Genomic DNA, 16,056 nt, shown 5'->3' with positions numbered 1-16,056 from the left:
TGAGCAGAGAACAGAAAAAAAAGTATCCAAGTCTAAGCTTTGATCAAGAATGGTGATTCTTCTCTAGAACTTTTTTCATCTCTTTTCCTTTGTCCATTTTATGTCCTATAGAATGGTTTTATGTATTTGATGGGGTTTATATATGTATTACACTGATGACATGAATAAGAGTGGTATCAAAGGAAGAACCATCCAATATGCAAGGGCTGAGAAATGAAGATGCAGACAAGTGAAGTGATGGGGGATGAATTTATATTAAGCTCCAACAGAGATAAAAAAAAGCTTCTCAAAAAAACTGAAGAGTATTAGTAGTGTCCAAGTGTTAATTTATATATGTGTTTTGGGAGTTCTAAGGGGCCTGCCTGTTCCTTGACAAGTTCATTTCAAACACTGACCTAAGCTTTCTCTTCTATATTTTACGATATGTAGCCATACTTGAATGTGTTCTTTCTTTGTGGCTCTGTGAAAGACTAATTAAGTGAACAGAAGACTAATTAGGAAATCAGTTAAACTGTCTTTCTGCAAATTGACACAGTACATGAGTATGAAACGTGCTCCTATGCAGAGCACTAGCATAATTTTATGTCACTCAAGTATGCATGAACCAAGTGTTGCTCCCATTTCTGCATGTAGAGGGTTTTTTTTCAAGAAAAAGGGCGGAAGAAAATAAAGGTGGGGATTGGAGTGAGGAATAGGTAGACAGTTGAAAAAGTTATAGGTAATGGGAGAATGCATTATTATATATCCTCCTAGTAGTAGGTAGGGTCTTCTCTATTGATAGAGTATTCTACCAATTCCAGGTAGAGCAATGATTTAAAAGTTGCCATAGCCATTTTGTTTAATCTTTCTTTACTTTCTTGAAAATAGAACTAATCACATTCAGTATGTAGACACTCTGGTGTAAGGTTTGTCTCCCTTAATGATTTAAATAGTGATTTAAAATTACATTTCTTCATAAAAAATCCAGACTTTTTGAGTGAGGTAAATACCTGCACGTCTCAGATAACCACCTTATTCTTCATTTGTCAGTTACTTTAAGGCGGGGCAGGGGGAAAGAACTCGAGCAGTGCTGTCGATGATTTTAATCAGTGAATTGCTTTGTATTCTTACTACCAAAATAACAGGTTCCTTTTGAAGATACTAGATATGTAGATAAACTGTCCAGATTTTTGTAAACCTAATCTGTCAGTATAAAGGCAATTGTTACTCTAAAATGAACTCGGTAAATAGACTGCAAGAGGATGTGATTCAACATACACTTAAAGTGTATTTCAAAAGAGCTTTCAGATGTATGTATTCATTTACTTATATTTGTATAGTGGAGGAATAGAACAAAGAATGATCTAGTACAAAGTCCTACCTTTGGTCATCAGAGTAATATCTGCAGTCAAACTATAGCTCTTACATTGCAACAGATTTCTTTGAGTTTTGTTAGCCAAAAATATGACTGCAGGGTGTGCTTGTATATTGTTCCAAGAAGAATAATACATGACCCTTTTTTATGTATTAGGAAACAGAAATGCTCATGAACAGCTGCTGATAGTTTGGAGGTGCTCAGCTGAGAAAGATGAAGAGAGGTCATAATCTGTGCAGATGCCTCCTGCTGGCAGGCAAAATTTCATACCTTTGAGTTCAATCTGAAGACAGGTCTAAGACAGTTCTAACTGTATAATCAAATAAGTTAAAGGCATATTTCACTGTCTTACAGTTTTCTGAAGGCTCATTTAACTATTTCATTAGGGCGTGGTAAGACAGCTGCAGCAGGAGCTTGCTGATGCTCTTAAAAGGCAATCTATGTCAGAAGCTTCACTTGAAGTTACTACACGGTACCGCAGTGACCTAGAGGAAGACAAATTGCGCTTGCAAAAGGAATTGGAAAAGGTGAAAAACAAGGTATGTAATGTCTGTAACTATATGAATAAATCTGAGGGTGGCTGTTGAAAGTAGGAGTGAATGTTGTCTTAAAACCTAGAAAAAACTTCAACAGGATAGATATGATGTGTGAATGAATTGCACTGTTTTATAACCTTGGTGTCCATGATTGGGAGGTCTTTGACATGAGAATACTATCTCCTTACTTGAACAAAGTTTTATATTTGCTAAGGTGCTTTGCAAAATCAACTGATGTGTCTATAGCTTATTGCATTTGGCTTGACCAAGCAGGTTATCTGATTTCTGAAAAACAGTAGAACTAGTGGACTGCATTTGGGCTTTTTTATGCTCTCTATGCTTTTCCCCACTCCCCCAGCACGAGATAACATGTTGTCAACTCTGAATGCTTTTGTAACTTATTCTGCATATTTTTTTTTTTCTTTCCTTCCCCTTCTTTGGCCCTGCTGTAATTTGCCAGCCTTAAGCAGCTTTCTTGCAAGTGAATTGTAAGCTCCTTTCTGAGGCGGGGACCACCTTTTGCAGTGTTCTTACAAAAACTGAAGTATAGAGGCCTCGGAGTGCTGAAATAGAAATCACCTTAAATCTCCTTAGGAGGCAGTTTTGAAGTCACTTTAGGAGAAGGATGAACTTTTTCATTCAGATTTTCAATGGAGGAGCAAACAAGTGGCTACAAAGAGTGTCAGGAGTCACTGAAAGGGTGGGAGGGGCAGTGTCGGTGCTTAGAAGTGTGCTATAGGACATCAATGTAGGGATGGGAGAGGCCAGTCTAAAAGGTGATGAAGTAACACAGTTGGTGTTCATTTGCGAGTAGAAGTGAAGGTTTGAAGGGACTTGAAAGGATTACAGTTCTTTGGGTAGAGGGTATGTGCAGATATATGCAGTACTCAACTTCTTCGGCAGCAGTTGACTCCTCTGTGTAAAAGCTCACCTGACTACTGTGGATTCTTACTGTGATTTTACAGGTGCGGGAGTTGGAAGAAGAGCATCTTCAGTCTGAGCATTGTGTTCGTGACTTGAAGGCTGCCTTGGATCATAAGGAAAGAGAAGTAATAGCTTCTTCCCAGAAACTGCAGGACCTCCTGCTGGCATCTTCTGGGACTACTACTACTATAAAACAACTGGAAGAACACGTGCAACGGTAAGAAAAGAACACGGCGAAGCAAGTTGTCTGTCGCTTTCTGGGATTGCGTGCAAACAACGGGATAGCCTTGTTGCATGACAGCAAGTTAAAACACGATTTTGTAGGCCGCTTTTCTTTTAGATTGTGTTATTTCACGCTGTTCTTTCAGAATTGGTGCTCTGGTGGATTTCCGCAATAAGACCTGTATTTCTTTTTAAGCCTGGAAATTGAAAATGCCAGACTGGAAGCCACAGTCCAGCAACAAAGCAATAGGATTGAAGCCCTTCACAGAGACCTGCAAGCCTCTGCCTCAGTAAGCTGGTCATAGACTTCCCTTTTTGTGAGCTCCCGAGCCCAGTTACCTGTTTCTGTGGGGAAATTTTAAGATGAGGTTTTCCTCGAGAGCCATGGGGAACTCAGTTCCTGCATTCTACTGAATAAAGGCTGCTTGGAAAGCAGCCTGGTCCATTCCCCAGTCTTCTGGTTTTGAGAGTTTTCCCATGCCACTATAGCAAGTCCTACTTAACGCTGTAAAAGGTAAGGACTTGACACCAATACACTGGTGTGACTATTGTCTGCTTTAGACCCGTCATGACATCAGATGCTGCTTCAGACACTTGTGGCAACGCGTATCGTTAAAGGTATTCATCAAGTGAACTTGTGGAAATTCCACAGGGGGTATTGATGGCAAGGGCGTCGTGCCACAGGCCTGACTGGCATCATCAGACTGGAACAAAAATTATACTCCCCAGAGCTTCTGCTGGGCAGAAGTGCTTTTCTGCTTTGGCCACTCGGTGTGTGTTTGTTTCCATGAAACTGTGAAGAGGAATGACTGTGGCATCATTTGCAGAGCCTTGGAATTTACCAGTGCCCCTACGCAGCGGTTAATTTTAGCTCAGATAAGGTGCCTTCACCTGTGGCCTGTACGAAGCATATTATTTTTGTATGGTAACCAGTGAGCTAGGGCTCTTGTTGCTGCTGTAGTTATTAATTAGTGCTGAAGAGATTCTGAAAATAACTCCATGTGAAAGTTGAACTTTGTAATGTACTGGTACTGACAAGAGAAGAGGAAAGGCAGTCACAGTGCTGGTCCTTCCCCCTTGGTTAATAGGGCATGGTTTTCAAGTGTCCTGTGGATGAGGAAAGCTATTTCTCTCTGTCTTCATTGAAGAGTCTTTGTATCCCACGTGGTGGTCTCTCTCCCTGAAGCAAACGGCGGAGGCGGTAATTGCTAACAGTTTTACAGTGGCATCAAGCTAAGGCCATTTTGATCACTGGTGCTGCGTGTGAACACTATAGGAATGAAGAGGTCTCTGTAATATTTCTTTTTGGTAATGGGGTGTGAACGTCAGTCTGGCAAGTCACAGTGTGCCTTCTTGCTTCTTTTAATGCTTCTGTAGGTTCACAATCGCCTAGAAGACTTGATAACTGGCTTACAAACAACACAGGCAGCTGCAGAGGACCACCACCAGCAGCAGGTACGTGACTGGCATCTGTGAATGACTGTTTTAGTCTTTGAATCTTCTGGGAGCAGGTAATTGATGAAAAGACCAAGTGGGCTGTGTAGGTACAGTTCAGCTGACAAATACCCTTCTAGTTTTAGGGCAAGGCACCCTCAAGGGAAAAGGCTGTACATTTCCTCCTTCCCCTGCTGCTGTCTTTTGTATCTGTGTGGTGGCGTGCAAGATACTTGTCTTCATCAGCAGGATTCATGTGATGAATTCTCTCCCCCATCCCACCGGGAGGGAGTGCGCAAGCGGCTGTGTGGTGCTTAGCCGCCTACTCGAGTTAAACCATGGCAGATGATGGATAGGATGGATGCTGTGGGCAGGGGGGAGATCTGTGGTTGAAAGCTGAGAGAGGAGACTGGACTTGGGAGAGCCATGGTATCTTTGCAGCTTTGTCAGAGCTTGCCCTTGAGACCCTGTGAGCTTCTGCTGTAAGACCCAGTGTTTCACCTGCTCTGTAAGGACGCTTGAGAAAGTGTACACCCTGAGGATTTCTTATCTAAGCCTTTGTGCTAAGGTTTTCATGACTTTCTGTAGATCGGTAGGCATTTTTTTTTCTTACAGAATGCCACTAAAAGCATCTAGTCAACTTGCGTTCTTTATGCTTGGAACGGAATCAGCAAGTTCTGTTCCACTCAAATGCATCTGTTAGGCAAACCTTTGCCCCTTCGGGGAGAAGCATAAGTAGCACTGCCAATTTGAAAGCATTTCCGTGCTCTCAGGAGATGTACAGTTGTTACAGAAGCAGCAAGGGTAGGGTATTTTCTGTGGCGGGCGCTAGAGGAATTATTAGATTATAAAGCATGTATCATTATGAACTCTGGAGGACCTTTGGAAGAAAGTTGTAGAGTGATTTTGTGCATGCCTCTGTGTATGTCTTTTCCCCCAAAGTTGCACCCTCATCTTGTTACTTGTAGAGTGTTCATTCTTTCCACCAGCTTCAATTGCTGTTCTTGGTTGTGTTTCCTGTTTTACGCTGTTGCTTTCACAGATGCAAAAGCAGAATGTGCTGACTCTGACATCAAAGGACTTGCACAGCATGTGGGAAGAGCAGTTGAAGTCAAGATCCCACCTTGAAGGGCGTGTTGCTCAGCTTGACAGGGAGAAGGCTGAACTCTTGGAACAGGTGAGCCCAGAAAATTCTTCAGACACCTAGTCCATACCTAGGAGAACTGTGTTCACCTTTTTGTTGAGTTCTGACATGCTCAGCTTTTTCTGTTATCCCTACCATACAGGCACTGAATATCTTGTGATTTGGGGATCATCCAGGAAGCGAATAAAAGCTAGCTGGGTATCTTTGTGTAAATTCTGGAGTGGCTCTATTAGAAAGAGTTCTCAGTGTGGTTTACTATCAGTTGAGCACATGGAGCAAGTCTGCAGTTCCCCAGTTCTTTCCTTGGATTCCTTCTGGTTATCTTCTGACCCTGTGGTTTCTGGGCAGGGTTAAAATGCTACATGTTTCCAGTGTAATGCCTGGAGGAGCTGCTGCATGTTTTCAGGGTAGCAGGAGCTTAAAAGCCTTGCAGAAAAGCATACTGAAGGAATTTTGGCCAAATGAACCTGGTGCTTAGGAAACAAGAAATGGCTGCCAGTTTCCAAGGGGCAGTCTTTCCCTTTTCTCCTTTTCCAAGAGGAAAAATGGAAGTACAAAGTCAAAACAGCTGCCAGCTCTCCTCTGGTTTGGCTGAGAAAACGCCAAGAGGAAGAACAACATGAGAATAAGTAAATCCCAACAAAGAGGAGATGGAGGTAATGGCAGAGGGGAATAAAACATTGAAGAATTCCCAAAGGTCAGATTCCTTGGCAAGTCCCTGCCTGCTGGTCACTGAAGATCCCACAAAAGTTCTAGACTGACCTATGCTCTCCCATGATGTGCATACCTACATAATCCCTGCAATGAGCAGAGGAACTGCTGGAAGTGTTCTTCAGCATCTTTTCCACCTTTTTGCCTTGAAGCATTAGAAGAGGGTGGCCTTTGCTTCCGTGGGGGCATCTGTTTCTGTTGTTAGGTATTGGCCTGTTTGATGTAAAACCTGAAGTGATTAAATGTTCTCAGGAGTTCTGTCCCTTGGCATTCTGTGGAGCTTGGCTAACAGATAGAGACATACTGCAGCTTCCCTGTGGAGAACGCGAGATGCACATACTGCATGTAGACACTGTTCCTATGCTCTGCGTGTCATGTATCTTTTCTATTTTGAAAGTGTGAGAGTGAAAGAAAGAAAGTGAAAAAGCTGGTAGAGTTGAAACGCCCAGTCGAACTGCGTCTGGACCAAGAAATGAAAAGAAACATTGAACTGCAGAAAGACTGTAAGAGGTATGGCTTTTTAGCATGGCAAAGAGGTATCCCCGAGTAGAAGTCAAGCTTTATTGAACTTTAACGTAAAAAATAGGTGTACGTAACTCTAGGGGAGCAAATTCAAGCCCCATGTTAGTTCTTGCAAGGCGCTTCTGTACATGAGCCTATAGTTTTCAATAGCTGTGAAAAGAACTGCAAATGCAGGCTGCCCTTCGGTTTTCCAGGGAGGGAACAAAGTCTCTTATTCCTCTTTTAAGGTGAAGTTTGGACACTGCAAGTGACTTGTAGTACGGGAATGCTGTTTTTTCTCAGTAATTCCTGGTGTGTCAAGCATGTTAAAGATGGAGCAAGCTATGTCTGCGCTCTTTGCATGAGAGTATGTGAAAAAGGACAGTTTGTTCATTGTTTTCTTTACTAATTTGCTGTGCAGGTTGAAGAGGCTTCTGAACAGAGCTATGAAGAAACAAAGGGTGTATGAGGAGAGAGAGAGAGAGTCCCACCTTAATTTGCAGGGAGAAATGAAGAACAGGTATTCTGAAATTGTCAATGAAGTTGGTAGATTAAGAACAAAGGTGAGCACTGGTTTCTTTGGGGTATTTTTGGTGGTGGTGTTTTTTTCTTTTGAAACCTCTGTTATTCTTTCCCTATACTTCTTCTCATGTTGGTGATTTTTTTTTTTTCTTGGCTATATTTTGGAATTGATTGACTTTTCTTGATGCTCCTTCTACTGTTACACTAGTAGACGACTATAACTAATACTGATGTAGTTATTGTTATGGGTAAGGATGAAAACTCTATATGCAAAGCAGTATCTGCAAGGGCACATCAAGGGCAAGCTGTCCTGTAGAGGAAGGACAAGCTGACAGTCGCAGCAAGACTGGCAGGGTTCGTGACAAGGTGGCAAGGTCCGTGTGCTCACGGGCCAGGGAGCAGTCCCACAGGCCCTCACCAAGAAGAGCACAACAGGTCCGGTGACAGTGAGCGGGGTCAGCCAAGAGTACAGATCGCCAGGCCAGTCCGTAGCGACACGCAGGTCTGCATTCCTCCCAGTCACGTCCAGGGGTGAGGGTCAGGGCTGAGAGCAATGTGGCCCGGCACAGGCCTGGCTGCAGCTTGAGGCGGTGGCAGCATCTTCTAGGGCTGACAGATGAACTCCTTCTCTGGAAGAGAGGGGAGTAACACCGCCATAACTCAAACAACTATATGAAGTTGGCTTTGCCCAAGATCACCCCTTGAGCCCTGTCTTCGGCACAAGTGGAGCAGCAGGCAGTTCAGGTTTTGCTGTGTCGTTGCTTCCCAGGCCACGATGCGGTGAGGTGATGCAGAAAAAGTTCTGTAACTTGTTGCTCACTAGAAGTGGTCGCAGCCCATCTTTCCCTTGTCACAGGCACCCCGAAGTAAAGTTCCCAGAAGTGCTTTTGAGGTCGCTCTGCCTGTTCAGTAGCATGTAACCTTTTACCTGCTTCTCCGCTCGTTACTCAGGTTTGTTGCTAAAGCAGCCACGTTTCAGAGCTCTGTTCATGTGTAGAAGGTACTGGAGAATAAGTCAGCTGCCTTTGCAGTGGCTCATGTTCAGTCCAAAAGTTAGTACTGTTTTTGTGGTTCAGGTGGAAGAGTTATTTTGAATGACAGGGAAGGGCATTGAATCTAGGCAGTTTTAAGTAAGTCTAAAGTAAAACCACTATTTACAAATCTTTCAGTGGAATGGGAAAAAAACAGTATCTGTTTCTTGTCTTGTCAGTTCTGTAATGAAGCTCTGACTGTGCTGACAGCATGTAGAAATTCCTCTAAAGCATGATACATGTTGGTTCGGATGAAACCAGAAGGTGGCTAGGTATGGGTGTGTTTGATTTCCCATGAGCATAGGAGCATCTCACGGAAGAATGGCCCTAGTGCTTTTCCACCTAGCCCTATGGGTGAAATGCTGCTAGTTTGCTCCCTCCTGGTCTGTGACCTACTGCAGAAGGACTGAGAAAGGATCCCTCAGGTTCCCATCCCATCAGAAATGATGTGAAAGCTGTTCTTGGTTTGAAAGAAGGGCCCGGTTTCACTTTGGTTGTAATGCTGAGTCAGCAGATGACAAATACAGTCTCGATGGCCAACCCCTGTACGGATTTTCACACAATTGACTCGTTTCAGATCCCTCTCAGTTCCTTTTTTTGTTTGTTTTTCTTCTGTCTACAGGTTGGTGAACTTTCCCAGCAGCTGGAGGCAGAGTCTAACAAATGCATGCAGCTAGAAGCGCAAAATCAGGATTTGCGAGAAGAGTTGTCCACCATGCGTGGCAACCATGAAAAACTGGAGAAGAGCAGATGCCAGCTGAAAGAAGAGGTGGCTAACCTCAAACACCGTTTGGAGACTAACATGGTGGATCACAGCCAAATAGAACAATATAAGAGAGAGATGGAAGAACGAGCCACACAAGAAATAAGACAAAAACTGCAAGAAGTCAATCTCTTTTTGCAGGTAAGTGAAGTTCTCACTTGTGTCTGTAGTCTCTATTATATACTTCACCAAAGTTGGGGGGCGGGGGGCAGGGCAGAATATGGGGCCGTGGAGGTGAGGGATCCTCCTAATTTCTTTGAGGAATCCTTTTCTATATGCCCTGTCCTACAGAGATAGTGTTCTTTCATTAGTAGCTCTGATGAATAATAGTGCTAAGAGCGGGCTTCTTTCTGAATTAAAAGAATGACTTAGCGTGGTATTTCCAGGGTTCTGCCTTCTTTGCTGATGGTAGTGAGGAGGCACAGTTGCCCCACTCAGTAAAGCTGGGCCCTTGAAATTGGGTACATGCAATTAACTGGCGGGGAGAGATCTCTTCTTCTTTGCGGTCGTTGAAGGTGCGTTATCTGCTTCAGATGCAGGCAGCCTCCCAGGACAGATTAGAACAAACCCGAGCCAGTCACCATGCTTCACTGAGAAACCAGCTAAAAGACAGAATTAGAGATCTCGAATGTGAATTGGACAGGATAAAGAATACCCAGCAAGACAGTATGTTTCAAAAAGAATCCACACAGGCAGAAGTGGAAAGGTACAAAGAGCTGTATCAGGAGGAAGTCAAAATTAGAAGAGGCCTAGCGAATAAACTGGAAAGGTAAGCCTGTGCTTTTTTGGAGTGGTAATAAGATGCTGCTTCTTCCTCATGCATTTTCCTCCTAAAATCCCTCTTCTACATCTGGTCAGCATTCTGTACGTAAGCATAAAATGGCATACTTGTGAGGAAAGTACCTTAAGACCCTTCCCCTTCGTTAGAACTGTCTTCATTTCTCTGTAATATTCCAGCAGTAACACCACTGATCGTGGCATTCATAGTGTGTTTTTTAACTTGATTGTGTTTTAACAGGCAGCCTTTTTGCCAATCTCTAATAATCTCCTCCTCTTACTCTGTGTATGGCAGAAAAGATAAATTTCATGTCCTTTACTGCTTGGATAAGGATAGGCCCTTCAGAGGACAGAATTTGATTCTGTGAAGCAAAAAAAAAAAAAAAAAGTCTTTTTTGGCTTCCATTTTAACAGCGTGTCTGAGGTTTGAGCTTTCCTTGGGAAAGGGAGGGTAGCCCAGAGTTCTTATGCAGGTGACGCTCCTTTCACAAGAAGCTATGTAAACACATGGCATTTGCAGATGGCTTTGAAGCCCTAATGCTGAGAAGTCCTCACTGTTGGTCACTCTTGCTGCTCCTTGCACGTAGTGTGACTTCTTCGAAAGAAGTTCTCCAAAAAACCTCAGATCAAATGATATTCCTGTTTTGGACGCTGTTAATCCCTTCCACTGTCAGGAGTCAAATAATAGTCAAGGACCTGGAGGGTAACTGTGAAAGCGTTACTACCAAAGATAACTCTTTGTATGCTTCTGAATGTTTCAGAGCTAATGAGAGACTAGCAGAAGCCAACGCTAAGCTCCTTCAGGAGCGCCATAGAAGCAAATCTTTAATCGCAAGCAGCACTGTCAGTGGAGGTCTGGATGCAAGTCCAGTTCTGTATTCAACTGAACCGGGACATCTTGGCGACAATTTGGCACTGAACAGAAGTCTGAGTCTAGGAGGAAGCTTCCTAAGCCCAAGCGGGAACGCGTTATCATCAAGAAACAGTGTTGAAGCCTATGTGGCTAAGGTAGGCATTTTGAAATACTGTTCTCAACTCCTGCTGAAGAGTATCCCTAAGCAAGGTTATGCTTTTTAGCCTAAAGTTAGAATCCATTTCGAGTTCCAAACCCTATGGTCTAATACGCCAAAACAACTGCTAATCATCAAAACGGTACGCAACTGTATGTGGTAAGGGTGAAGACTTTTGGTCGTCAGGGTCGCACAAATTTCCAAGAGTGCTCAAAGACCACAAAATACTGACAGCTAAATAACAAACTGTGTAACTACGTTCTTTGACAAGAGAAACTGTGAAAAAGAATACTGTGGCATAGTAAGTTCCCAGCTAAGCTCTTTGTGAAATTTTAATGTGTAGTATGTATGACCTCTTTAAAACAGCTAACTTGATGACGAGGGCAAAATCCTATCAGGCAGCTTTGTCTGAGACACCTTTTTGTTCTTCACTGATCTTCGTTCTAGCAGTTGCTTTGCTGGAACTTGTTTTAGTACATTAATACCAACAAAGGGATGCTTGAAAAATAGGAGGATGTGAACAGGATCACATAACTTCTCACTTGATACTTCAGTGCGGGACGTATACTATGCGTAGAAGCACTCTTGTACTGTAGCAGTCTTTGTACTGTTAGCTTTTTTACTTGCATCATTTACATGTAGGCCATGTTCTTATTTCGCACTGAAGCCCTTTGAACTGAAGGCTGTTTTTCTTTCTTCTTCAGCTCCTTAATAAAAAAACCTCTTCTCTCTTCTCTGCAGCCAGATACACAACAAGGTTTGTAGCCAGCATTGTTTAATGTTGGGTGGTATGTCATGCTGGAAATGTTTTGTCTATGCTGTTAGGTTTTGATTAAAACTTACTGATGCATTCCCATTTTCCTAACACTGCAAAGAGTTGGAACTTGTTAGTTTGTCCAAGTGAAAGAATGACTGCTGCAGAGTACTTTCATGCTTTATGTATTTGTCATGTTATGGATTCTGTGGCAGTCAACCAGCTGTGAGGCGACAGTGTCTGGATTTCATCTGTTACAACGGAACTTCTTTAAACTATAGGAGTAGGCTGGTTTACCCTCCTTGCTAGTTCGGACGTTCAAACAGTTCTTGGTAGTAACAGCGGTTGTGTCTGGAGTGCCGGTACTGTTCTGAAGTTGAGTTCCTCGACTCTGAGTATCAGCTCATGGAGTCTTACAAGATCCAACTTAGTCTGTGCTCAGTAAGCCCCTGTGGGTAAGCAGTAAGTCAATACCACTTTCTGAAGAAGAATTACTGAGAAGGTGACTGCTGCAAGGGAACCCAGTATCTTACTGCCTGAAGAGATGTGCGGTGAGATGAGAAGTACCTCAGTGTAGAACTTAGTGCAGAAGGGAGAGCAATCACTGTTCTGCTTTCCAGTCCTGTGGACTGTAGTTACAGACCCACTTCTTTGCCCCTTGGAGTTTCTGCCTGTTACTGCTCCTCTTGTGAGGGTTTGCAGAGTGCTTCCCTTACTGAGGCTTTTACTCTCTGTGGCCCGTTGAGTACCTTGTACAGTGTTTCTGTTCTTCTCTTTGTTGGTATGTTGCTAGGTGGGCCTGCTCATTTCATAAAAGAAATACTTATTCCCTCAGGGATTCGGTACTAAAATCAGAGCAGCACAGAATGGGTGAGGGTGGAAGGGGCCTCTGAAGATCACCTAGTCCAACCCCACCCCTGCTCAAAGCAGGGTCAGCCATAGCAGGTTGCTCAGGGTTATGTCCAGCCGGGTTTTTGTACATCTCCACAGACGGACACTCCACAACCTTTTCTGGGAAACTTGTTCCACTGTTGGACCACGCTAACAATTGAAAGGAAAAGAAAACAAAACTTCCTTATGTTGGAATGAAATTGCCTCTGTTTCGATTTGTGCCCCTTCCTCTTGTTCTTTTACTTGGCACCACTGAGAAGACTCTGGCTCCATCCTCTTTACTGCCCCCACCACGTAGTTATACACATAGATAAGGTTCCCCTGAGCTTTCTCTACTCCAGTAAAGAAAGTCACAGCTTTCTCAGCCTCTCCACATAGCTCACGTGGTCCAAGCCCTTCGGCATCTTCGTGGCCGCCATAGGCCTGGAAGCTGTGTGGTACCTATTTTGAAAATCACTTCTGGGTGTCACAGACTTGATCAAAAAAACACATCTATGAGTCACAAGTATCATCAAATGTAAACAACGGCATACAGCGCTTGGACTATGACTCTTCAAAAGATTTGGTTTCTTCTTAGGAAGACTTTGAAGTCAGAATCATAAGTGAGAATAAGTTAATTGGTAGCAATAACCACCACCTAGGGGAGAAAGGGGTAAGTGTTCCTTTCTAGTCATCCAAGCTGATTTTGGTTACATAATAAAACCCACAGCCCTTGCTGTGTAGAAGCTGTGGCTGTTGCCATCTTTTCTTAGTACAAAGTTTGCAAGAAAAAGTTGTGTGTGTTTGTATATTTTTATGTATGTGTGTCACGGTATTTGCAGTAACAGTAAAGAAAAGTCTTGGCATGATCTGGAGGAGCTCCTTCAAGCTTCCATCTTAAGGCGGAGAAAAGAATATTGGTGCATGCTTCTTTCTGGACAATGGACTATGTCAATCCTGCGGCAGCTGCTGTTGCACCTCGTCTCTTATGAAGTTGCAGAAGCCAGCCTCGACTGAATTTGTCCCCAGGGGTGGCATTTGTGCATATCTCAGCATTCAGCTGACGTTCTGCTTGTGTATTTGGTGATAGACTTTAGCCATACCTTCATTGCAATAACTCTACTGTGCTTTCTTCCGGTATATTTTTTAAATGCCCTCTTATAATCCGACTGGTGAGTTACAGACTGTTTGTGCTACAGTTAATGTTGCTCAGCCGTGAGATGCTACAGCCTGGCTGACCACGAGTTTCTCGTCATTAAAAATCAAACCCCAAACCAAGGTGTCTCTATTTGGGATGATAGTTTTCGTTTTTCTCCCGTGTTATGTACAGGTTTTAAGAGTGTTTTAGAAGTTTAATGTTACAAAATGTAACTTAAAATATTAACTGTATATTTCCTATATAATTCCAGGTACGGCGGGAACTGGATGAAAAAATCACTAAAGAACTTGAACAGGGTAATGTGTCATTATGTTAGGAGTGTTTTTACGGAAGAAGATGACTGTTCCTAGCTCTTGAAAAGAATGGCTTGAAAGTCGTCAAGTTCCTGTGCTAAGCACAGGTTTTTTTCCGCTAGCTTTCCGGTTTAGACTTGAATGTGAAAACTTCCTGCTTACCAAAACATTGTATAGAACGTTATGCAGTTGCATGAAAAAAAACAAGTGCAAAGCAAACGAACCCATTTCCCCCCCACAGATACACGTGGATTAAGCTGAAGTCACCTTTCACTACAGTTAATCCTCAAGCACAAACATCAAACATAAAAGAGGCCCCGAGATAAAATTTTTATAGACCTCAGCCATCACTACTTCTTCCATGGACATCAACTGCATTCAGCACTAAACCCTACCATACACGTTCTCTGCTGTTAGTTCTTGATTTTTGCTATGTCTCCTACTCTTTGCTTGTATTTGTAGCTTATATAGAATTATGTTGCAGTCTTTTTTGAATAAGCAAGAAGAATATAATCCATGACAAAGTGCATCCTTTCTTTAGGAAAAGATCATTCAGTAGTGTTTAGGCAAGCATACGATGAGTTGATTGCCTCGAATACATAGCATAAAACATGCTCCATAACCTGAGGCCAGGTGTCCAAAGAGGAATTCCACCCATTTCATGACAATCGTTCCTCCAGAGTGACTGCTTTGCAGTGACTGGTCCTATTTCAAAGCAGGTAGCCCCTCAAAGCATTGCCTTCTGTTCCTGAATGCTTTTAATCATATAGTGTTCAGCTGTTGCTTCATAGCTCTTTCTGTGTGTCTGAATGGACGCAAAGCCATTGCGTTGCATCCATGTGCATTTTGAATGGAATTGCGCATCCGCCAGGAGTCATAGAGTGTGTTTGGTTTGGGGACCTTGTCTGAAAAAGGTGGCCGGAGAAAGATGGCAAAGGTGGGTTTGCTTTCATGGAGTATGGGTTTTCATGGAGGAAAGAGGGTTGTGCCAGAGCGAGTTACAAAGACGCCCCTCAGAGAAGGTGCCAGCCTGGGAGACTTGGCCTGGCCTGACTGCAGTGCAAAGGTGTTTGCGTTTTCACAGGCAGATTCCTTTAACGTTTGTCACAGCGAATGCAGAAGCTGGTTTTTAGGAGTAGTGTTCCAATAAATCACGGGTTTGAACATTTAAGGAAGACAGGCACTTGAGGTTGAAGAGGTCTGCAGGGGGCCAAATGTAGCACTGGTGTAAGCAGAAGTTGCTTGTGGACTCCCTGAAGAGGTTCAGTGTTCGTAGCCTCTGGAATGTCTTTCACTAGCTTTAGAAATACCGTTGACTGATAAGCCAATGTGGAAAAAAAGCTGTTTCTTCCTTTGTGCCTAGCCCTTTCATTATTAAGTTCCCTTGGAAGTTTTTAAATCTCTTTCTGGGTTGTAGTCTCTCCAGTTACCCGTAATGTTTTTGCAGTGACTTATATGGCCCTGTCTACTGTGAAAATAACACCAGGAATCTTGTCTCTTTTCTCCCTAGCCACTGCTGAACTTGAAACTGGATCTGCTGGAGCTTCTCCCATGGTGTCTACTGACGGTTCTTCAAAGAAGTTCCACGTTGACCAGGATCCCCTTTCCAGGGCAATACAGGAGTACCGTGATGTTTTAACCAAAAATTACCTGATTTGAATAAAATGCTAGGGAAAGGCTCTGGAAATCGTTTTGTTTACCTAGTGCATCTAGGGTTTCCCATTCCACGGTTCAGATGTGAAAACGTGTTTATTGCCGTCGGAATGTCAACTCTAAGTCTATTCAATGGATGTCAAGCACATTGCACTTCCCTGTTGGTTTATGGATGCGTAGTTGCTTTCTTTTGCACTCACAATAAGAACCGCATCTATTTTTTCTGACTAGCAGATTGACTGGTCTTGAGTCTTGAGCTTGACAGAACTATCAAAATGCTTCTTATTAAGGTAGATGCATTGTTTTGCTCCACTTCTGTTCTGCGTTTGAACAAAAGCATTCCTTCTGTTCTGTCTAATCCTTTCCCTCTATGTGTTTTGGATGTTTCCGGTGTTTCT

At 43.1% G+C, this 16,056-nt stretch overlaps 1 protein-coding gene across 1 annotated transcript in view; it reads left to right on the top strand.

The window, feature by feature from the left end:
- The window catches only part of ANKRD26 (ankyrin repeat domain containing 26), a 55,576-nt gene extending 39,889 nt beyond the window's left edge, over positions 1 to 15,687 (top strand). Inside the window, exons 28-39 of the mRNA XM_082308380.1 lie at positions 1,741 to 1,893; positions 2,856 to 3,031; positions 3,233 to 3,326; positions 4,414 to 4,491; positions 5,513 to 5,647; positions 6,723 to 6,835; positions 7,248 to 7,389; positions 9,002 to 9,283; positions 9,676 to 9,911; positions 10,681 to 10,927; positions 13,963 to 14,008; positions 15,516 to 15,687. Of these exons, the coding sequence (XP_082164506.1) occupies positions 1,741 to 1,893; positions 2,856 to 3,031; positions 3,233 to 3,326; positions 4,414 to 4,491; positions 5,513 to 5,647; positions 6,723 to 6,835; positions 7,248 to 7,389; positions 9,002 to 9,283; positions 9,676 to 9,911; positions 10,681 to 10,927; positions 13,963 to 14,008; positions 15,516 to 15,664 (1,851 nt within the window). The 3' untranslated portion in view covers positions 15,665 to 15,687. The remainder of the gene's footprint in view (positions 1 to 1,740; positions 1,894 to 2,855; positions 3,032 to 3,232; positions 3,327 to 4,413; positions 4,492 to 5,512; positions 5,648 to 6,722; positions 6,836 to 7,247; positions 7,390 to 9,001; positions 9,284 to 9,675; positions 9,912 to 10,680; positions 10,928 to 13,962; positions 14,009 to 15,515) is intronic.
- The last annotated feature ends 369 nt before the right edge of the window (positions 15,688 to 16,056 follow it).

The sequence above is a fragment of the Platalea leucorodia genome (assembly GCF_965183815.1).
Source record: "Platalea leucorodia genome assembly, chromosome: 4".
NCBI lineage: Eukaryota > Metazoa > Chordata > Aves > Pelecaniformes > Threskiornithidae > Platalea > Platalea leucorodia.
Note: the sequence above shows the minus strand (reverse complement) of the source record. Positions and strands in the feature narration are given on the sequence as shown.